A 24,549-nucleotide genomic window follows, 5' to 3' on the forward strand; every position below is an offset into this window, starting at 1 on the left:
CCTGGAAATCTTTTAGTTGGTATTCGCCCTGTAATCGCCTACGAAGTCTCGCGAATCTGTCTGATGTCGGTCCGTATGGATCGAGTTTTAATTCTTTCATCGCGCGTTCTAAGAGGAAATCGTCAATTCTGTGCGGGAGTGTTTCGTCGGTATCCCAAATTTTTGATTCGAGTATTATTGATTTTCTTTTGTCGAAAATTGCCGCGTACGCGTTCACTTGATACGTATTTCGCGATGAAGTCGGACTAGACGCTCAGGTTTCGTCTGTCCAGCAGCAAATCAAATTGATTTACTTAGCTTATGCTTAGGTGTGAGAGAACAAAAATGTCAATCGTACTCAAAAAAATAAATATTTATACGCGTGTCTGGAAATAGAACAAATAGTTGTCCTCCGCACTAGGCAATTTTTACACACTCATACAACAGTCGTGCGTGCATACGTGTTGAGTTATCTCACTTCGTAGTGTGACACAGTGAAAATTCTCACTGTGAATTTTCAAATAATATTTCGGCTTGTATGTGCCGAGTGTTTTGAATTAGACGTCGCTATGTCGGAATTCAAGCGCTTGCTTGTTTACGTTCGGAGATCGGCATAAGCCTCTCCGCGACGCTACGCAGTGTGTTTATGTTTCTTGGAATTCACGAGTTCGACACGGCTTATACCTTTCGGAGAGAATTCTAGCCTCGTGTAATCCAAGGGGTAATATTTTTACCGTCTATTTCCTACACTATCGATTTTTCATATGCGCAGTAAATTATTGATTTTTGAATCGGATTTTTTTTTTTTTTTTGATTGAAAAAAAATTAATCAAACGTCTTTTCGACAGATTAGTTATTACTTTGTGCATTTAATTAGTTTTTCAATAATTTAACCACTAAGCTTGGTGCCATTGAGGTTGTGCCACATGTCTGCCTCCTGCTCGCGCGCAAATTACTCGAATGAGCCCTGCCAAGCTTCGGGCTGGTGCGCAGAAGGCTAACGTTTCTCAAAAGTCGTCAATTTGACGACAAGGATCGGCCTCGGCCAGCTCAGCGTTTCCGCTTTAGCGGAACGCGGAGAGTGGCGGGATCCTTTCTGCTTGGCTGGCTGAAATGAAAGTTAGAAGCAGGGTTTGCATGCAGAATAAAGATTTTTACTCGGTATATTCGTGCTTGATCTCTCGGGCTAGTTACACCCGGTATAACCTTTATTTTTCCTAAATTAACAAATAGAATTTTTGCCGACCGTCGCTCGGTCCGGGTATTATATACTCGCGTATATCTTGCGTACACGAGACACTTAGGTTATGTGCTTTTAGTTGCACTAACTTGATGAATGTTACTATCTAACCTATCTACAGCGTCTATCGCGCTGTTTGCGCCGCGCGCCTTTCGTGATAGAGAGATTAGATTAGATTAGATTAAATAAGTTTTATTTCTGTACATTGTGTTGCATAATTCAAAATAACAGTATAAAGTAAAACAAGTTATAATTTGTGTGTGTGTGAGAGAGATGATGTATATACAGTGAATGTGAAATGATATATATATATAGTGGAGGAGTATAAGTGTTTGTGAGATGATTATGAGTTTTCAAGTGCATAAAAATATTCTTTAGCTAATTGTTTGAAGTGTGACATGGATTTAGTGTTGCGAAGGCGTGATGGTAGCGAGTTCCAGAGGTATGAGGCGCTTATATGGAATGAACCTTTCAGCGTTTCCGTCTTGAAAGTCGGGATGTCCAGAGGCGTCACCTCCCCACTCACGGGCCTGTGCGCGATGTGAAAGTCAAAAAAGGCCAAGATGTAAGAAGGCACAGCTGTGTTAAAAAGTTTTCGTATTAAACAGGCTGCAAAGTACTTTCTACGTCCGGCAGTTGTAAGCCATTGCAGTTCACGCCTGTAGGGGGAGATGTGCTCGTCCCTCCTTACACCATAGATGTATCGAATTTTCGTGTTTACGAGTCTCTGGAGTTTTGTGTCAAGTTCTTGGGTCAGGTCGCAGTATACCAATGAGCAGTAGTCGATGATTGGAAATAGGAGTGCTTGCAAGAGATGTTTACGCAACCTGAGATTGGTACTTTTCCTGAAAAAGTAAAGCCTATAAATTAATGAGTGAGCACGTTTGCATAGTTGTGTAACGTGCTCTTTCCACGTTAGTTTGGAGTCAAGCACCAACGATTGCGCACGGATGATTCATAGTCGACCCGGGCTCCCCCTATGTTGATGTAGGTGTTAGCAACAGTTGGTAAAGCATTAATATAGTAGGGGGAGCCCAGGACGATTGCCTTAGTTTTCAGGACATTAAGTTTAAGGTGATTTTGTGCAGCATAGCCCATTATCCTTTCGGCATTAGCTCTCATCTTGTCAGAACAAGAATCGAGCTCCTCAAGGTGGCATTGGCTGTATATTTGCAAGTCATCCGCATAGATTAGATGGGACACATCTGAATCCAGGCAAAAACCAATGTCATTGACGTACAACGCGAACAGCAGGAGACCTAGAACCGATCCCTGCGGGACACCGGTGTTCAGGGGCCGAAAGGTGGAGAGCTCGTCGTTGTCACCAATAACGGCCTGCTTTCTTCCCGTAAGGTAAGATGCAAGCCAGCGGATGACCTGCTTGGAGAAGCCGAAAGAGGAGCTTTCTCAGGAGCCTGACGTGACACACCGTATCAAACGCTTTGCTGAAATCAAATAGAAACAGAAGCGTGGCTTTCTTTTTGTTTATGCTAAGCCTGACATCATCAGTCAGTTTAATTAAGCCAGACTGTGTGCTGTGACCGGTGCGGAAGTCTGTTTGTAGGTTGTCAATGAGTAGTCTTGATTCAAGATATTCCGAGACTTGCCTGTGCACCAGCCACTCCAGCGCCTTTGATAAAAAACAGAGGAGAGAAATTGGACGATAGTCAGTCAGGGCTGTTGGTGAACTGACCTTGTTCAGTGCTCGTACCAGCGACATCTTCCAGGCAGAGGGGAAGCGTGACTCGCTCAAGGACAGGTTGAAAATCCGACATAGTAAAGGAGCGAGTACGGACAGTGCCTTTGAAATTACAACCTGTGGGATGCCATCGTTGCCTCTGGCCTGGGTGTGGAAGTACGACACAGCAGCCAAAACGTCCGATTCTGTAATAACCTTGAAGTTGAAATGCTCAGGTAAGTCTAGACTCTCGAGGGTACGCAGAAAAACCTCAACTGCAGGAGCCAGTGGATCATTGGAGATGGAACTAAAGTGTTTGTTGAGGTCATCTGTAGAGAAGCGAGAAGGTGATGATGCTTTAGAGGTGGTAATTCCAAGGTTCTCAAGCTCTCTCCAGATCTCAGCGACATCAGTTAGGGTTGACAGGCGTGAATAATAATAATTCAGCCTGGCCTCCACAACCTGTCTGTGAGCGTCGTCCCTTGCTACTCTATAAAAATATCGATCACAAGGTAGACGAGTTCTGCGAAACCTTCTGTAAAGTCTGTCCCGTTCAGTCAAGAGGTCACGAAGAGCCGTGGTAAACCACGGGTGACATTTACGTCTTGGAGTAACAGTCCGTAATGGGGCGAGATGATTTATGGCGTTCGTTAAGTTAGCGTTAAGAAGGGCATGATGCATTCGTCGAGTGATGACGTAGCGAGAGATGACCAGTCACATGTGCCAAGTCCCTTAGCTTCTCGGCACAGATTCCCTTGTAGTTTCTGTAAGAGTATGCTTTAGGTACGTAGCGTGGGATCTGTACGTCGAGAGTGGCAGTGATTAGGTTATGTCCGTTGATGAAAGGAGTATCAGTCTTGTAGTGTGATAGCAGGCGATCCTGCTCATCAATTAAGCAGAGGTCAAGCCAGGTGTCGGAGTTCTGTATATGGTGCGTGGCACCACAAGGTACCGACAATAAGGAGTTTTCCTCAATATAGGCCTTGATGAACTTGGCATCTTCGGATGAGGAGAGTTGGTCAGCGTTGAAATCACCCATAATGACCTTTGTGGAATAGTTGTGCATAAAAGTAGTCAGCTGTTCAATGAAGTTATTATCCTGAATAAAAGGGGCATGTGGTGGACGATACACGACTCCCACAAAGATGGGTGAAACTCCCTTCGCGGAGACCTCACAGAAAAGGTACTCCGAGAGCGAGGGATGACCGCCCGCGTGTACTGACTGATATTGACAGACTGACTGTTTGCGCGTGAGTATGCAGGTCGTGAAGCAGGCTAGCGCAGGGTGACCAGAACTACGACGTAGTTCAAGGTTACCACCGAGATGGTGTTTTGGGCTTAGAAAAAAGGCGCGCATGCGTTCTTCATTCAAACTCATATATTCAGCGCGTTACAAAATAGGTTAGGTCGTAACAAACGTATTTAAATACATGATAAATAAATTAAGAAGTCTAAAGCTGTATACGAAAGACATGAGAGTAGACTTAAACTCAGGAAAACATTGAATATCGGTAATACGTCCGGGTAGAAGGTTCCGTGCCCATTTTAACCTATCAAGGGTGAAATAAAAACCAAAGTTGGAATGACACTGGCTCTCATAGAAAGCTCTGTGATTTCGCAAATTATACGCCAAACGTCTCCGGGTAAATAGGCACGAATGGGACTCACTAATTAATAAATTACTAGCCAAAAGACTCGCTCGCTCACGCTTGATCGCTCGCAGAATTGATACTTTTAAGTTATAACTTAATTACAAAGAACAAACTAAATATTAACATTTATAGGAGATATATCAAAACATACAATAAATATAATAATCTGTAATGATCAAAAGTTATTATAAAATTAAAAAGTAGATCAATTTATATATTTTCTAATATATGTAAATACAAAGAAAATATATTAAAATTTTTAACTATTAGTAAAATTAGGTTAAAGAATTTTATTTTATTTTCAATTTCATAAAAGTATTATATTCAAAATTCATTTTGCTTCCTCCTAGAGGAAGCTTTGTAATAGTAAAATTGAGTTTCGTCAAAACTTCTAGAAAATACTTTTTGGTGTGTCAGAAGTTCAAATCAAGTGTTTTTAGAAAATGTCCATATGGATGTGCGTGTGTGTGTGTGTGTGTGTGTGTATACCGTAATATTTCTGGAACTACTCCGTCCATATCAACAAAATTTGACATGCATATATATATTTTTGGATTCTGAATTCGGGAAAAACAGATATTTTTTATTTTCTCAACTATTTTATGTCCATTTTTTGATTTTTGAAAAACACTATTTTGCGTTTTTTTTCAATCATCCCATTGTTACAAACAATTCAGCTATAATGCATTTGAAAGAGAATAAAATTACCTCCTTTTCCTTGTTTGGTCCTCGGGATCGACCGCGTTGTTCGACAGATAATATGAAATTTTTTTTTTAAAATTCATAACTCTGAAACTAAACATTATAACCTCGCGAAAATAATCATGTTGATGGGCACGTGTCAAACTATATCCTATTAATATTTTTTCAACAAAAAATCGAAAACTGAACAAAATGAGTTTTTTTTTTGTGTCTCGATTACGGACGTAAAAAGGCCTTATTGCACTTGAGATTTTGGAAAAAAAGATATTTTATGTGTTTTGGCTAAGTTCATTGCACAGCTTTCAAACCCCTATGGTTCGTAAGATATCAAGGTTTCAATTTTTTTTTGAAAATTTGATTCATTATATCTCTAAAACAATGCAGTCTAATGCTTTAAAATTTTATTTGGTGATTCGTCATAAAAAAAGCTATCTGCTGTTAAAATTTTCGTCGAGCGGTTTTCTAGTAAAAAGCTAAAATATAAAAATCGATTTCTCGAAAATTGCGCGAGCTATCTAATGAATAGCCTGTTGTTTTGATAGTTACGTTGGTTAGGAATATTTGAAAAATGCGTGAATTTTTGTGAAAAAAAATTGACGGCAGTGTTCGTATTCTATAATAAAAAACAGAGGGGTCTGCAAACTTTTGGACAATGAACCATCCAAAACTTATGTATTAAATTATGTATCAAAAACCGCCTCATACATTAGCAGGCAGATATACTGTATATTAAAACAATATTTTATTTATTGGTCTTATACATTTAGAGTGAGCAAGCTACGTGCTAATAAATTGGCAGCGTTTTTTTTTATAAAAATAATAGAAATTAATTTTACAAACAGTTCAAAATTTTAATACATTTTCTTTGTATTTACATATTAAAAAAATATGAATTGATCTACTTTTTAATTTTATAATAACTTTTGATTATTACATTTAATTATATTTATTGTATGTTTTGATGTATCTTTTATAAATGTTAATATTTAGATTGTACTTTCATATGTAATTCACGGTTTTTTAAATTAATAGTATACAATCTAGTAAAAATTGGTTTGTATGATTTTTTTTTGTTGTTCATTCTTTTTTAATTTCATTAAAAAACATATATGGTACCCTGGTAGAATCGGTAAACCACTTAATGACCAGCTCTTGTCATGGAATCTAAGAACTGGGCAGTTTTCTTTGCCATTTTTTAAGCAGAATGTACCGCTTTTTTTCCAACTTAGTGGCTAGTTCTTAGATTTAATCTGCTTACCTTGATTTTAAGTACAAACTGTCCATTATAGTTAGTCCAGTAACACTGCTGGGTAACACGTAGCTTATCACGGTTTGAGGTTGGAACTTGAAAATGATAGCTAGCAGGCTTAGATTCGAGTTTTTAGTTTAAAGAAAAGTATAGAATAATGTTTGCATCAGAAAAAACAATGCAAAAGGTAATGTAAACCATAAAGCAAAGAACAATACATATGCAAGTACAATCGTATCCTTTAAAACTATATCATAATTTGCTGCTCCTTCATTTACTTTAAATTTGTTAGAAGTATATGCAATTCAATAAAATACCCGTAAAAATATTAAGCCCATTACTCTTTTTTATGGTAACGAACTATTTTATTGTCAAATGATCTACGAAGTGGATTACGCTTCCGCTTCTCCGATGTTGATGGTAGATCTCTTTTTAACGACCAACAGTAATCTGCTAACATATTTACGTCCCATCTTCCTTGGTACCTGCGCTCCATTTCCTTGATATATTGGTGAAGTCTCTCTCCCTGCTCTTCGCTGTAATCACGTAGGTTTTCTGGAAACTCATCAACATGCGAATATAAAAAGTGTAATTTTAGATTCATTAGGCAGTCTTCATTATCGGGTGTCTCTCTCAGTGTAAGTCCCAAGACGATTGATGTTGACTATCTTGGGTTTGTGTTAAGGTCTTATTTCCCAAAAGGTTTCCAAAGTCATGTTACAGTAATCTTCATCTCACTTGTATCACTTGTATTTCCTACTTGATACGAACGAATATGAATATGCTGTTTGTTTGCTCCCATGGTACCTCCACGTGGTGACGGTGGGAAACGACCGATTCTTTTTTTCGGTCGGCTAAACCCCTGGGTGAAGGCTTTAGAGCCGTCATGGCAGACAAACAGCAAAAAATTACAATGCAGGGATTCGGAACCCCAGTATCGGCGGCTGGTCAGGGGTGAGCAAGCGGGCCCGCAGGCGTCGTCATCGAGCGACCGCAGCTCTTTGTTAGTGGGAAACTTGGCTTTCGAAGAGTATAAAACTACAAGAATTTATCACTTGAGGTCTGGTGACCAAGAATGCCTTATAGCAAAACGGGATAGTTTTTGTTACATTTGTGGCAAGTATGAGACCCCAAAAAATAGAAGAAAAATCTTCAGATATCGCCCAAGATATCGCTACATTTAGGAAATTTAAAATGCTCAGTTTTTTTACATTTTACTTAACCAGTTTTTGCCTTTACGACTATTTTAAATGGGTGCTTTTCTACCAGGGTATATCCGTGTATAATAAAGAATTTCTTGCATTTTCATCATTCTGATTAAGTAAAAACCATGCAATTAACGTTAATATTGTATTTAAATTTTTATTAAATAACATTTCTTCACAGCCTTCTTTAAAATAAACATATTGTTTATTCATAAGATGTGCTGCTAATATTCGATACATTGCTTCAGAAGGACTGACATATCTGGTATTAATATATTGCTTAATTTCATCATAATTATAATCTTCTATTCCGTTTTCACAGTCGTTATCAAAACTAAACGACACATCAATGTTGCTAATTTTTAAAAATCCGTAATTATTGTTTTTAAAACAATATTTAAATAAATATTTAACGCTTTGTACAATTGAGCATACTTCAACGTTAATGTGACAATTAAATTTTAATAATAAATATAGATTATCTTTAACATTTGGTTTAAATTCAAAAAGCTTTGCATTACAAAATTCACAGATTGCGTCCATTTTTCCTAAATAATTCTCAGTAATTATTGTTGCATTCAAAAAAACATTATTTGTATTATGCGAATTTAATCTTTTTTTACTCTTTTTTCTTTTCATTTTTTATTGATTTCAGCTATTTCTACTGCACTTTTCTTGTCAGTGTGTCAATAATCTAATATGCTTTTTAAATTTACTTTTTTTATTATTTTTAGTCTTATCTGCTTTTGATGTTTTTCACGTCTTTTTTGTCTATCGCAGATTTTTTTCTATTCTCATTTTTTATATCGCAATTTTCTACATGGAGCTAATTTTTTTGTGTTTATTTAAAAATGTTTTATCTTTTAAATCATTCAATTTTACCACGGAATAACATTATTTTCTTTATTAAAAGTTTGTTTTTTTAATTGTGAAATGAGTAATTCGATATTATTATATATTTTATTCTTATTTTCGACTATACTTAAATTTCATATTTTTAATTTTTTCTTTCATATATTTTAAATCTTTATCTAATTTTCGTTTGAATAGAGTTTTTTCGCTGTTTTGATTTGATACATATACCATGTTATTGTTATCCAGATCCATCGGTACAATTCTTTAAAAACGATAAATACAATTATCAGTTATTTTATCAAGGCGCGATAGTGCCACACTGGCAAGAAAGGAGGAAGTTCGGTTCAGGATAGGGCGACCTTATCAAGTAGCGCGGTAGCACCACAAAGGCGAGTTTGAGAAACAGACAAAGCTTTGGGCGCCCGTGACATCATTTACTTCTATATTGGTGTTCGGATTTTTCATTATACAAAAAAAATGCTTATCATTACTGTTGATAAGTTGTTTTGGCTTATTAGAATGTTTTCTGAGCTAAACTGTGATTTCCAACAAAAATATTAATAAAAAGGCTGCTTATTTTTAAAATATGTGAGTGTATAATCAACAAATGTTAAAAACACATTTTTCTTCTTTAGTCCGAAATGTGATAGGACCGTTAAGTTAGCCGCAAGTGTTAAGAAGTGTTAGGACCGTAAAGTTGACCGCACAGCTATACACAGCTGTACACTATACAGGTGGGTATTGCTTTCTCAAGAAAATATAATAATATAATAATATAATAATATATTACGATATTCTGAATTCAAAGGTTGTCGGTGCATACTCTGCGTTCCGGAGCAGTAACAGTAACTACGTGGCCAGAATAGCCGAGGATAAGATGCGGTTATTTTAAGTGCCTTAGTGTAAAAATCATTCGAGGGCGGTGTCTAGGTGCACAGGGTGGCCAATGACGACGTTAAGGTGGTGCGCTCCATGGTTTTTAATATCCAGGAAACATACGAGGACGGCGTCTAGGTGGTGAGCCCGGTAGTTTTTGGTGTCTAGGTGTAAAATCATTCGAGGGCGGTGTCTAGGTGTACAGGGTAGCTGATGACGAGGTCTAGGTGGTGCGCTCCGCAGTTTTTGGTGTCTAGGTAAATAAATCATACGAGAACGCCGTCTAGATGTACAGGGTAGCCGAAGACGAGGTCTAGGTAGTTCGCACCATGGTTTTTGGTGTCTAGGTGTTAAAATCATTCGAGGGCGGTGTCTAGGTGTACAGGGTAGCCGGTGACGAAGTATAGGTAATGCGCTCCGTAGTTTTTGGTGTCTAGGTGTAAAAATTATTTAAGGGCGGTGTCTAGGTATACAGGATGGCCTATGTCGAAGTCTAGGTGGTGCGCTCCGTAGTTTTTGGTGTCTAGGTAAATAAATTATACAAGGACTTCTAGTGCGTCTAGGTGTACAGGGTGGCCGATAACGAAGTCTAATGGTGCACTTCATAGATATTGGTATATGAGTGTAATAATAATATTCGTGGAGAGCGTAAATTTATACCTATTCTAATTTTTTTAACATACATTATCAATCATAGCCACCAAACTAATATTTTGCGACTGAACAATCAGTGTTTTCATGTTGGTGATAAAAATGTTATAAAAAGTCATGGTCGTAAAGTTCTAAAAATGCTTATATTTTAATTCTGGGCAAATATAAGATACTCAAAAAAATTTACCAAAAAGGTCTGGAATCTCTAAAAAAAATTGTCTTTTAAAAAAATAAAATGATAGGCGAGTTTGATATTTTCCGCAACAAATTTACAGATAAAAAAGAACTGAGATCAATCAAACAAAGTCAAGATTATTATATTTAATCATAATAAAGCAAAAATATTGTTTTGTTCAATCAAGGGCTTACCTAACTTGAAGTTGAGTTATATGATGATCTATTAGGAACAACTCTCAAGATACTTACTACGTAACTTGCCATGCTCGTTTCATTTTGTTTTCTGGTAAACTAAAATTTTCTTTTTATGTGTTACAACGTGATATAAACACTATAAGTACAATAAAAAGGGCAAAGCAAGTTACGTAGTAAGTATCTTGAGAGTTGTTCCTAATGGATTATCATATAACTTAACTTTAAGTTAAGTAAGGCCTTGATTGAACAAAACAATTTTTTTGCTTTATTATGATTAAATATAATAAACTTGACTTTGTTTGATTGATCTCAGTTTTTTTTATCTGTAATTTTTTGCAGAAAATATCAAACTAGCCTTACCTTTTACTTTTTTAAAAGTCAATTTTTTTTAGATATACTTCGAAATTGGATTTTCTATCCTCATTCTACCCGCATTAAAACCATTAGTATTGCGCGTATGCACAATCTGTTGGTATATATTTGAAATAACTAACTCTAGATACGAAACCGAACTATGGGGAACACCAAGATCGCGTCTGCAGGAAAGACACGACTAGGATAGCGCATCTTAGCCGACTCATAGCCAATGTCCGCGGGCCTAGGCCAACAGTCAGGCGGTTACTTATGGCGACCGCTAACTCTATCCTGTTATATGGGGCTGAGGTGTGGGCCGATGTTATGAGTATGAATAAGTATCGGAAAAAGATAATGGCGTTACGGCGAAGGGGGGCCCTAAGAATAGCGCGCTCCTACCGGACAGTCGCGGCCGAGGATTCGATAGTAATCGTGGGGGTAATCCCTGTGGATCTTCTTGCGACTGAACGCAAGCGGATCTACGAGGTTCGCTTAGAGTCGAATAGCACCTCGAACGCCGAGGAAAAAAGAAATAAAAATACGTGATTGGGAGACCAGGTGGACCAAATGTCAAAAGGCTAGGTGGACTAGGACCCTTATCAAAGATGTAGGCCCGTGGGTCGACAGGAAGTGGGGGGAGGTCAACTTTTACCTTTAACAGTTTCTCTCCAGTCACGGGTACTTTAGGAGCTTCCTTTTCGCGATGAACAAAGTCGCAACACCGAAGTGCAAATACTGTGGTGACGAACGGGACGACGTGAGATGTCGATTTTCGCTCAGCTCGGCGTACATCGGTCTGCGGCCCCGACGAGATGGGAGCTTCATATTGGGTATTCCGCACATGGCTTCCTCCACGTCCTTCTTGTATCCTTTCTAGTTCGTCTCCCTGGGGTTTCTTACCCATTTGGGTTGTTTCTCGACAGGGGTATCGACCAAATATGTGATCAGAGAGTGGTTCGATAACGATGCTTCGTTGCTCACTCGCCATTTGCTGATCAGAGGCGCTATCTTGGTGGACGACAAAGTTAAGTCTATCACCTCCTCCCTGATCGCATGCCTGAATGTAGACGTGTCACTAACGTTCATTATCTCCAGGTCTGTCTGCACGAGGTAGTCGAGCAGTTTGACACCCTTAGCATTAGTATCCGTACTTTCACATACTCAGTGATGTGAGTTAGCGTCGCACCCTATAATCAGTAGTAGGTCAGTCAAATTAGGTCTTTTCACTGCAAACATTCTTCATAGTAATTTTATTGTTGGTAATGGTCAGGAACAGTATGTAGAACAATAATATTGAGAAGAAAGCCACCAATTTTGTACGCTGACTTTTGCTTGCTTCCTAAAGAATCTTGTAATAGTAATTTTTGGAGTTTGTGTAAAAACATGTGGGAAGTGTCTTTTGATGCATTTTTAGTCGAAAAATGGTGTTTTTGAAGAATGTCCTGCGACGCTGTGCCTCCCAACACAGGTGCGCAACACTTGACGCCTCGTACGCGCCAAGATTTTTCGTTAATCTCGGGATTTAACGTAATCGCCGACGTTTGGGAGAACGTGGGGGAAAGAAGGAGGAAGTAATCACACAATTTATTAAATTGTATTGCACGTATATTTATCCCAGCCCTTCCTTACAACGTGGTGGCCGTAGCCGCCCAAGCACAATAGCCACGCAGGGCTCGCCGTCACACCTCTACTCTCATATACACGCGCGCGCCTCGAAGCTCTCGCCTCTGACGTCGCGCAGTCTGACCCGTCTGCTCTCTCTCTCTCTCACACACCCGAATTTCGGCTCGGCGCGACCGGCTCGAGTAGCGATACGGCCGGCGCGCTCTCTCTCTCCCGCACGTATACTCGCGAGCACAGCGCGCGCTCACGGCAGCGTTGTCGGCCGAACCAACGCGGTCCCCCCTCTCTACTCTCGAGCGCGCACACACGTATCTGCACGCTCACTAACAGCTCGCGCCAGCGGTCCCGGCCTGGCGATGCCTGAACCGACGCCGGCGTAGCTATATGCTTTCCCCTCCGTTCTCTACTCTCTCCCGCTCTTCTCGGTGCTCGCGCGCACCGACTTTGCCTCGCGTTGGCAGCAAGCCCGACCTGCTGCTACCGAGCAGCGAGGATTTCTCGGACGCCCCGATGCTTCTCTGTCTCGCTCTCGCACTCACACACTCTCCCGCGTTCCTTCTACGCTGCGCTGTTCTCTCCTTTTCCCGCTCTCGTGCACGCTGGCCCCATGCCCCGCGTAGATGACGTCGAGGTGTACGCCCGCACCGTACACCGCTCTCTCGTCTCGCTCACTCTTTCTCGTACACACTCGCGGCTTTCTCTCTCTCTCTCTCTCTCTCTCTCTCTCTCTCTCTGTCTCTCTCTCTCTCTCTCTGTCTGTCTCTCTCTCTCTCTCTCTCTCTCTGTCTCTCTCTCTCTCTCTCTCTCTCTCTCTCTCTCTCTCTCTCTCTCTCTCTCTCTCTGCAGACAGTGAAATGAAGGCCTGGCTCCCGTTCCGGCTTCCTTCCTCTGGCTGAACGGCTGGACGGTCGTCTCCGGGGAGGGATCTCTTCCTCAGGGCGATGGTCCAGGTCGTGGCGCTGCTGTTCTCTCTCTCTCTCACTCTCACTCTTTTCGTGATTCCCTTTCGCGCGCTCTCGTCACGTCGAAGTGTTATCGACAAGGCTCGGAAAGGAACTGCCGAGCCGCTCTGCCGCGCGCGCTCGGCGTCTCGCCGTCGTCCGTCGGGCCCGGCTGATAACGTAGCCCGATTGGCTGCGCGAGGCGCGAGACGTGCTAATTGGCTGCTCGTTTCGCGCCAGCTCGAACCGGCGAGCTCCCCCCTTGGGTACGTCGGCCAGCGAATTCCACGAATTCCCGGGACGTAGCTCGCGTCCGAGAAAACGCGGGCCTCGCTGGAACCAATCGCCTTTTCTTCCTCGCATCGAGTGAGGTTGCCGCGCAAACAACAACGCGCGATTTGCTCGGCTGCGACGTACAACGTCGCAATCCCCCTCCCTTCACTTTGCTATCCCCAGGAGAGACGGACCCCATCGCAGGTCCAGGAAAAGGACCGTCCAACTCATTCCCATTGGAGTGGGTTTTAAGTTGGGCGGGGGTGCCGCCCTACATCCTCCCACTCGCCCCGGGGTTGCGTTTGGAGCACAACCGCAACCCCGACTTCTCTTCCCTCTTGTCTCTCTCGTGGCTCTCCTCTCTCTCTCTCTCTCTCTCTATTCTGCTCGATCGTCACACCGTCCTCCGTAAATGCGCCGAAGGACGAGTTCTCTCGTCTCAGGTGATACTCCTTCTAAGCCTCGCAAGATTTGAAGGAGGATGTTCCTCTCCTCTTGCTGGCTATAGTTAGGGACCTCCCTGACGACGTGGATCGAGCGATTCGGGGTATCCACTTCTGGGCGGAGACAGCGGAGACGCTCCCTCTCCTGCTGTTGGTATAGCTGTTGATACAGCTCTCGTGTCACCAGCCCTTCGACTTCGTTCCGATACGTCGCTTCCTGCTGCTGCCTTTCCTCTCGTATGCGGCGATCGTTCGCTTCTCGTTCCTCTCTCTCTCTCTTCTCTCTCTTGACGCTGACGAGCCTCTCGTTCTTCTCGGTGACGATGGTCCCGTCTCTCCGGTTCCTCTCGCTGACAGCTATCGGGTTCGTCCCAGTTCTCTTCGGCGAAGTTGACGCCACTGGCCGTTTCGATAGGAACGTAACCTCCACCTCGCTGTTGGCGGCTCCGAAAGGCCTCGGCGCACCGCGGGCAGCTGGTCACCTGGACTCCACGTCTCCCGCAGTTGCCGCAGAAGTCACGGGTGATCCCTTTGGTACATGTGGTAACACCATGGCCCGGCTGCCAACAGTTAAAACAACTGTACGGGGCCGGGTCGATCGTCGGGTTTGTTGGAATCGGTCGGAGTCCTCCGAACCACGCTCCCCTTTCCTTTACAGGCAGGGTCCTGCGGTTGGAGGAGCGGCTCCTTGTTCGATCCGCCGAACGATCTTCGATGACGTTCCTCGCGTCTCTTCTCTCTCTCTCTCTACCTCTCTCGTCGGAGCCGTTGGCCGCTGTCCTCGCCACTGGGACTGGTTGGTCTCGGACTGGTAGGCAGGCCTCAGTCTCCTCTCTTGTCTCTCTCTGGATACGCCTCGCTTCTCTTCTCCGGGCGGCTCTGGCTGCGTTGCGTCGTGCGTTCCTTGCTGCTACAGCCTCCTCCCGGCTCATGTCGTTCTCCGGGGTTGCAGCAGATGCAGGTGGATCTGCTTTCATCTGCTCCTGGTCGACGAGCGTGGAGGCAGCTTCGTCTCGTGTCCGCTGCTCCTCTTGATGACAACGCTCAGCTTCCTCTCTCACCTTCTTCTCCTTCTCGCTCTTTCTCTTTCTCTCCTCTGCTGCGGCAGCGGCTCGCTCAGCTCTGAGCCGCTTTTCATCGTCGTGGGCCTCGCGTAGTCGTTGTTCCTCCTCTCGGGCTCGCCGCTCTTCTTCTCGTTCTCTGGCCTCTTTTCCCCTCTGCTCCATTTCTTCTCGCCGTCTTCTCTCTTCCTCTTTTTGTTGCTCCTCTCCTCTCCTCCTCTCGTCTTCGTTGTTTCCCGGTGTCTGGTTTACTTCCTCTTGATGACGGATCGGGGACCAGTTATCCCAGTCTATCTCGGCCGTTCCAGAATAGACACCGCCGAAGAATCCTCTGATCGGCGAACCCGGCTCATCGTCGTCCGAGCTGGACAGATATGCCGAGACATAATCTTCTTTTGTGAGCTGAGGAGGATTTTTGCTCTTCTTCTTCTTGTTCTTCCTGCTCTTCTTCGTCGGTGGACCCCCTCCCGAGTTTACTCTAGTCTGGCCCCTCGGAGTAGGGGCGGCAGCGGGAACAACAGGAGATTTTGCGACGTATAACTCCAACTCCCTCTGCGCCCGTCTGCTTTCCTCTGCCTCCGAGCTCTCTTTCCCTCGTGATTCGGCGGATGGCTTCTGCCTCTCCATCCGAATCCTACTCTCCTCCTCTCTCCCAACCTCCTCTCTGATTAAGCCCAAACGCCGGGGGATTGCCCCTGTCGAGATCGCCTGGCTTAATCTTGTGATCGTCTCTGTCCTTGGCCTCTCCTCGTTGCGCCCATCTCGCTGCTGGCTGCTCTCTGGCCTCGTCATCAGACCAGCTGTGGATTGGCGCAGGCGCAGCCTTGGTGTGGTCGCGCCGATCCTCAGGCTGGTTATCCCCGCCCCTGAAACCTGCAGAGGCGTCGACGACGTTGCTGGCGTTGGCATTCTAGCTGGTGATCTTGCTACCTGGGCGAACGTCGCTCGTGGCGGTGCAATGTTGGTCGGTGGCGGGCCTGTCGGCACCGTCTCTCTCTCTCGTCCTCTGCTCGCTTCATCCTAAAAACACAAATGAATTAGTATTTTTGCTTAGCCTTTCGCGGCGGGACCCAGCGCTTAAGTTCATCCACGTAAGCCTTTGTCAACCGTCGCGATTTTCCGTCACTGTAGCCTAGTATATAGACTATCGGGGATTTAACCTCGACAATCTCATACGGGCCTTCCCAGTGCGGAGCTAGTTTTTTAGAAACACTCTTGGCTGCGTCGGATAGGACATGGGTCTTTCGCATGACCTCATCTCCTACTTGAAATTGCGCGTTTTTCCGCCCCTTGTTATAAACGCGTTCTTGTTTTTCGGTTGCAGCGCTCGTGTATTTCCCCACCAAATCTCGCAGCATATCTAATCTCTTCATCCTGTCCACACACTCATCTGGCTCCCTTCTTTCCATGGGTTTTCCTCCCTCGATCTCCCGTCGCAAACTCAACACCAGACGAGGATGTCGCCCGTAGTTGAGAAACGCAGGAGAGACTCGAGTAGAAGCTTGCGTCGCCGTGTTAATGGCATGACGAAACTCATGGAGATGCAAATCCCAGTCGCGATGATCGTTTTTTACATACATCGCGATCATCGTTTTAAGCGTGAGATTCGTACGCTCGACGGGATTTGCCTGAGGATGATAAGGCGGAGTGGTGATATGTTTCACACCGTAGACTTCCAACACCTTCTTCAAGTGTTGGTTGTCGAACTCCTTTCCGTTATCGGTTAAAAAATATTCAGGGGTTTCCCACCTGAATAAAATCAACTCCTCAAACGCTCTAGCTACTGACTTCGCATCCGCCTTCCTCAACGGCTTCAATACGATCCAGCGTGTAAACAAATCTTGGAACACGACTAGATATTTGAATCGATTTTTGCTCGGAGGAAACTCCATGAGATCAGCTGCGACGATGGCCCAAGGCCGCTCGACGACTCGCCGTCCCATGAGCCCTTTCGCTCCGCTTTGCGCCGTTTTATATTTTTGGCACTCCTCGCACAACTGTACGAACTTGTACACGTCGTGATAGGCTCCTCGCCAATAGTACTCTCGAGCCACTCGGTCATATGTCTTCTCTATTCCCAAGTGACCCGAGGAAGGCGGACAGTGTGCATCTCTTATTACTCTCTCCTTCTGTTCCTCCGGCACTACCAATCTCCACGCTTCCTCGCGGTGTGTTATCGGGTCCAGCAAAGCATCCTTGTGCCAACGATAAAGCACTCCATTTTCGATACGCCATCCTAGGTACTTCTCCGGGAATTTTTCAACTTGTTCTCGCAATTTTAAATATTCCGGATCTTGTACCTCCTCAAAGGCGGCAACAGCGTCCTCGCCATTGTCGTCGCTTCGGGATAACGCATCCGGAAAATGATTTAGTTCACCTTTTCGATAAATCACGTCAAATTGCCACTGTTGCAACTCAATTGCCCATCTTGCTAGGCAACCGCTGGGATGCTCAAACACGAGCCACGCTCGTGCAGCAGACAGCTGGCCACAGACCCAGGTCCAGTCCGCTGACGGCTGACTCTCTCTCTCTCTCTCTCTCTCTCTCGCGCGCGCGCGCGCGCGCGGGCTATGCCTCCCGCTTGTGGCAAGCCCGACCTGCTGCAGCCGCGCAGCTATAGGGTTTTCTCTTGCGCTGTCTCTATCTCACGCACCCGCGTCTCCTCGCACTGTTCTCTCTCTCTCTCTCTCTCTCTCTCGCGTGCGCTGGCCAGACGCCTCGCGCAGAAGACGTCTTGGTGTGCGCCCGTACTGTACACCAACACCCTGGTCTCTCGAGTTCTCTCTCTCTAGTGTGCCCGCACGACACTCGCCTCACTCTCGGATCTCTCTCTCTCTCTCTCTCTCTCTCTCTCTCTATCTCTAATACTTTCTTACTCGCTCTCTCCCTGGTGGACGTCCGTCGGTGCTCCCGCCGGCGCCTCCCTGACTCTCGTGGACCTGGTGACGGCTAGCTTCCTCGGCTCTCCCACGCCAAGGCTGCTGGTTGCTCTGGTCCTTCGGACGATGATGGCGGACTGGCTAGCTTCCTCGGCTCTCCCACGCCAAGGCTGCTGGTTGCTCTGGTCCTCCGGACGATGATGGCGGACTGGCTAGCTTTCTCGGCTCTCCCACGCCAAGGCTGCTGGTTGCTCTGGTCCTCCGGACGATGATGGCGGACTGGCTAGCTTCCTTCCTCTCGTGCGGATGGTTGCTGGCTCGTCCGGGCGTCGGCACTTGCTCGTGCCAACGCGCTGCACCTATGACTCTCTCACACTCTCGCACAACCTCGGGAGACTCTCCCAATTCTCCTCGTAACAGAGGAGGCCACATATCTCTCTCGCACGTCGTCGTACTCCGTCGACAGTCGTGAGAGAACTCCTCGATTTCCCGCTCGTTCTCGCGCTCACTCTCCACTCGCGCTCGTCGGGCCCGCGCATCTTCCTCGCGCCTGATTGGCTGGCAGTCCGCGCGGATAGCGAGTCGCACATCGGCGCCCGCTGATTGGCTCGCGACATGCGGAGGACCAATCAGCGCGCGCGCCGTCGAGGCTCACTCTCGCGCCAACGATGCTCACTCTCGCGCTAACGTGGACGGTTAGCCGGCCCGTTCCTCGAACTCTAGGTCAGGCTGGCACCGACAACAACAATCCAACTCGCTTGTTTCTTCCGCGCACTCAGAGCTTGGCCGCATCGAACGAGATTCCTCGTATCGACGCGGCTGCGACGTTTGCAACGTCGCAGTCCGTACGGATGTATGTGTGTATGTGCATGCGTAGACGCCTGTATCTCAGCTTCTACTTAGTGGATTTTAACCCACCAAGTCTCATTTTCTTTGTTTTTACTAGAACATTATGGAAAAGAAGTCCGTTTTTACATTTTGTGTTGTTTTTTTTTAATGGTGATTTTTTAGTTTTGATATTTTAGTTTTTTCTAATAAAGTTATTGGAAAAGTTAATAAAAGTAAATTGCTCAATATGTACTTGAAAGAGAATAAAATGACCTATCTTTTTACCGCGGAAAATTTATATTATTGTTCGTCTTTCTTTTATTATACACCATAAAGCGTAATTTTTTAAAATTGTTTTAACTTGAAAACTAAATGTTGAATCTTTAAAAAAAAAGAAAAATAATTCTTGAAAGTTATTACGACTATATTCCACTTAAATTTTAAGTTATTTCATAGGACAGATCCTGAGAAAAAAATCAAAAACTGAAGAAAGTCGTTATTTTACGTGACACGATAACTGGAGTAAAAAGGCAATAATCAATTTAAAATTTTGGATTTAGTTAGCATTATATAGCACCTTGATTCCCTTCTTTGGGCTGTTTATGAAACCAAATAGTTTCAAAAATATTAAGCTTCAAAATTTTGTTTTCTTACCCTTTATACTCTACATAACTGAAAACTGCATCGCTTGGATCTCAGCTTCAATTTAATTGATTTTAATCTATACCTAGGCTTGTTTTTTTCTGTTTTTGTTTTACCAATTCGTTAACAACAAGATTTTCAGTTACGCATGTGTGTTTTTTCATGGCGATTTTTCGATCACTAGTGATTTTAGATGCGTTCCGCGAACTATCCTTACCATTATAACTCCGAAACTAAATGTGGAACTTTTCTTTAAAACATCATGATTATCGAATGTTATTATAACTATAGACTACTTTAATTTTAAGTTATTTCATGGAGCATATCCGGAGAAAAACGAGAAGGAGGAATTTTAATTCTAACGTGCAGAGTTTCTTTTTCTGTTTATTTCTCTTTGGCAGTCGGCACACATTATCGTGACGAATGTCAATTCTCGAGTAAGGCACCCACGTATACCTCCCGTCAGATGGTAGTATGTAAGCCTATTTATAATAGTGTGATTGCACAGAAGAAAAATACTTGAAGCTAAATAAATACAATAAATGAATAAGAAATTTAATAATAAATAACAAGTTTACAAATTTTCTTTTCATGCCGATGACGTGCCATCAACTATACATAATAATATAATATAAACAATTATAGCTATGGGAGAAAGAGAGAGAGAGAATTATAATTGATTTGAAATAATTTTATCTATCAAACGAAAAAGTACAAAAACTTTATAGAATTATATATGAAGTCAAAGCAATTCAGATATTAAAGCGATACATAATGTTGAAGGAAGCTACGTGCCAAAGAATTGGCAGCGATTTTTATAAACAATTAAAGTTTGATTTCGGCACTTTTTTTCACATTTTCTTCTGCGGTTCGAAAAGTATTGATTTAAGGAGGTTCAGTCGTTTTAATACAGTTTTTACACTTGTGCAGACAAGAAAGTGTCAACAAGCATCTCGTTCATAACCTCAACGTGCAACAATACTTGTCAACAAATTTTGAAATAATCTCCAATGAGGAAAAAATGCATAGATGGAAAGGAAGAATTGTGAAAAAAAGTGTACGATGCTCTTGTGAAACGCACGATAACAGGACAAAATAACAAGGGTAGACGAGTTGTGCAGGAAGAAGAAAAGAGCCTGATTCTGACAATGAAATATCGAAAGGATTTAGAGTTGTGAACTTGGTTTTATGGCTCAACAATTATAGTGCAAAAGTTGTAACCATAAATTGTTTATTGAGAACAGTGAGACCCAAAGAGGCCTTGGATCTATTTTTTATGTTAGATGCTAAGAGTGTTTGTTGCTGAATCCAGTAAAAAGCAGCAAGGAGTATGTGAATCCAACAACTGGTAGAAAAGTTTTTGAAATAAATACAAAAGCTACTTTTGGTAAATATAAATAGAATTAAATTATGTACATACGTGTGATAGAAACTATTCAATTTATTCATTTCTGATTATGTATTGCAGGATCATGACACGGAGGGATAGATCAAACAAACATTAATAAGCTCTTTCGCACTATGGATCTGCCCGATTTCGACTCAAAGCTGTACAACAACCATGAAAGGATTATTGGTCCTGTTGATGAAGCAATCGCAAAAGAAAGTTGCTAAGAAGCTGTAGCAATGGAAGGAGTCCTAACTGAAGAAAATGTAGAAGAATTAAAAAAGTTGTCGCGAGTGTGTGTACATACTTAGAATACGTTTAAAAAGTGCTTCATTATTTTTAACAAACAAACTTCGACAAAGTTACTGGTAGTGATTATTAAAAAACTATCAAATTATTATTAATTGTGACTTTTATAATAAATTATTGTAAATAAGTGAAAATCAATTTGTATACGGCATATAATTAATTTTCAAAATAATTTTACCATATTTTGTAGCCATTTGAAATATTAAATCCAGATCTTTTTGTATTTATTGCACTTTTTATTTCTATCCTTTTGAATTAATTACAGACCGCAGCACTTGCAGGATGGATTTTTATTTGTCAACGTTGATTCACCAACTGACACTAGGCCTACAGTTAGGATATTTGTTTCCTACGACATGGGATGGAGTCAACGAGGAAATGGTTATGTTTATGGCAGCTTGGACGGCTATTGTGCCATAATAGGCTTAAAGACAGGAAAAGTCTTGGATTTCTGTAATCGCAAGAGAAAGTGTAGAGCATCTGATAGTGCGAAGAAGACTGAAAAATCTGTCCCATATGACTGCAGATTGAACTTTTATGGTAGTGCAAAAGCCGTGGAGGCTGATGGTGCTGTACAGTTGGTGACGAAGAGCAATATATTAAAAGACGCTAATGTTGGTGCCTTTATCGGTGATAGTGACAGCTGCTCCATATCTTCTATATTAAAAGTGTCTCAGCATAAAATTATGAAGCAGTCTGACATGAACCACTCAACAAAAGGTTTTGGCAATATTTTACATGAAATCCGTAAAGATAAGAGCAAAGTTCCAGATGGAGAATTGTCGCATGAAACAATAAAACATATTCAACGTTGTTTCACATATGCCATTCATCAAAACAAGGGTGACATACCTAATGTTAGAGAAGCATTGCTCAACATACCGTACCATTTATTTGTTGATCATACCAAATGAGGTAAATGGTGTAAAGGTGTCATTGACCAAGAAAATGTAGATAGTATTAATTAAGTTTTATTTAAAATTTTGAAGCAAGAGTTTTTGGAATTTTCTGAAAATGCAACGCAATATGCTGCTGCTGCTGCTAGTAGCCAAGCTAACAAGAGCTTGAATAATTCAATGGATAGTCGTGCACCTAAAAAAATATCGTACAGCACATCTGAATCTGCTGATTTCAGATTTGCTTGTACGATTGCAGAAAAAATCTTGGAACCGAGTACCTGAAACGTTCATTAGATTTATTAAATGTGAATAGTTCTGAAAAGTTGGGAACATTTTATTATAAAGACTGATTCTAAAAAACTTAGAAGCAAAGAGAAAGCTAATGAACCTGAAACGAAGAGAAAAAGATTAGATTTAAAAGCAAAAAGAACACAGTAAAGAAATCAGAATGAAATATCCGAAGGAACTATGTATGAGAGTAATATGGGATTGCGTAATAGTGAAGGAGTAAATTCAAGAAGCTGCATTGAGATACACGAAGACTTATCAACTAATTATGAAAGTGAGAACTTTTACATAGTATTTTTTGATTTAGAAACTGCAGGTTTGAGTTACAAACATGAAATCTTACAAATATCTATGAAATGTGGAAAATATATATTTGAAACTTTTATAACTTCCACTTGTGCAATTCAACCAGCTACTACCAAAGTAAATGGTTTGAGTTCTATCCACAAAAAATTATTCAAGAATGGACATGAAGTGAAAAGTCTTCTACGCAGAGTTGCCTTTCAAAAACTTTTAGAGTTTTTGCAAAGTTTTGCTAAAAAGTGCATTCTAGTTGCACACAATTGTAGTTTTGACTCCACAGGATTGATTCTTAGCCTTAAGAATTTATCTCTAGTCAGCGAGTTTGAAACAGTGTTTGAAGGATTCTCTGATACGCTTCAGTTATTCACAACCGTGTTACCAAAAAGAAAATCTGGCTATAAACTGACAACTCTAGCATCGGAGCTCTTGTCACTTTCATGTGAAAGTGCTCATGATGCAAGGTTTGCCGTAGAATTATTAGAAACACTTACTGTAACTTATATAAGCATTAACAGTATTATTGAAAATAAAAAGTCAATACAAGAGATTTCAAATGAAATGGATAATCAAGAATAGATTAAGAATATCATGATAACTTATGAGTCAATGGGACCTGTGATTAGCCAAGCAATGAAAAAAAGACTATCTAGTTTTGGAATATCACATAATACTATCACTGGAAGTTATAAAAATAGTGGTAAAAGCTTAATAATATCATTGCTGCGAAATGAGATAAATGACAGACATGTTTTATGAGATTGATATACTAGCTTCGACCACGAACTAGGAACAAAGATATTATAAATGACGAAAAAGATTATATAAAAGACATTACAGATGATATATGTCAATATAATATTTGTTCATATATATATATATATATATATATATATATATATATATATATATATATATATATTTTTTTAAACTTACTTTTTTTCTTCTATGTTCGGTGTATTTCGTAATGGCAATTCATTATTAATATATGTTTGCTCTTTAGATGTAACATAAATAGCTTGTTCCAAAGTTAAGTCATCAGCTTTTTGTTTAGAAATATTGATATCTGATTGAGCATCCAATAATTTTGTAAGAACTGACATTTTCATTTTTTGGGCTGTGTAGTACAAAGCATTTTGTTCTGATGTCCAATACTCCAACTGTCCAGTATACATAAAACTAAAACAAAATATAGATTAATATTAAAAGAGAATTACAAGACAGAATTGATTCGTTTTAGAAACTATTCGTTTATTCGCGAATTTAAGGTGGCTTTATGCAAGAGAAATCAACGCAGAGGGAGGATAATAGAAAGTCTGACATGATTAACCGAAAAGCCACAAAGACCTTTAAATTCTCTCTCTCTCTCTCTCTCTCTCTCTCTCTCTCTCTCTCTCAATGAACACTTCCGTCCCTTTCAGCCTGCTCTTAGCCTCCATCAATTTTACTTTCTCCTCTCTGTCTCTGCATTCCGCTCCTACTTTGTTGAAGGCCCTTCCTCTGATTTAAATTCTACCTCGATTACCAGCTTCTCCTCTACCCATTTCTTCAGCTTAGTCCTGCCCCATCCTTCTCCTTTTATCTCTGTTATAACCACGTTATTTCTCTTTCTTTTCCTCTATTCTCTATTTCAAGCATTCCAGCTGCTTTTTTCTTCTCCCATCTTCGTTTGCACCTTGTTCTTCTCCCTCATCTTCCCTGCTCCCATCTTGAACTCTAATTCCTTTACTTTTTCTTCCAATTCCTCTTTTAGTTGTTAATTTTTCAGTCCCTCCTCCTCTGCTGCCCTTCTAGACCTCTTCTCAATCTCTATTCTTTCTTTTTTTTCTTTCTCCAGTTTCGCCTTGAAATCTTCTAATGCTT

The 24,549-nt window shown here is 41.9% G+C and overlaps 2 protein-coding genes across 9 annotated transcripts in view; both read right to left on the reverse strand.

The window, feature by feature from the left end:
- Positions 1-24,549, reverse strand: part of LOC100119562 (zinc finger protein 160) — a 153,044-nt gene that overhangs the window by 22,225 nt on the left and 106,270 nt on the right. For all 8 annotated transcript variants that reach the window (XM_031932612.1, XM_032601363.1, XM_031932590.2 and 5 more), the window contains one exon: positions 23,623-23,865. In XM_031932612.1, the coding sequence (XP_031788472.1) occupies positions 23,623-23,865 (243 nt within the window). The remainder of the gene's footprint in view (positions 1-23,622; positions 23,866-24,549) is intronic.
- Positions 2,666-3,617, reverse strand: LOC116417755. Its single transcript, XM_031932621.1, has 2 exons — positions 3,168-3,617; positions 2,666-3,103 (listed from the first exon to the last, which is right to left on the reverse strand). Exons 1-2 carry the CDS (start codon positions 3,305-3,307, stop codon positions 2,887-2,889), a joined length of 357 nt encoding a protein of 118 aa, XP_031788481.1. The 5' UTR covers positions 3,308-3,617; the 3' UTR covers positions 2,666-2,886.

The sequence above is a fragment of the Nasonia vitripennis genome, assembly GCF_009193385.2.
Source record: "Nasonia vitripennis strain AsymCx chromosome 1 unlocalized genomic scaffold, Nvit_psr_1.1 chr1_random0007, whole genome shotgun sequence".
NCBI classification, from domain to species: Eukaryota; Metazoa; Arthropoda; class Insecta; order Hymenoptera; family Pteromalidae; genus Nasonia; species Nasonia vitripennis.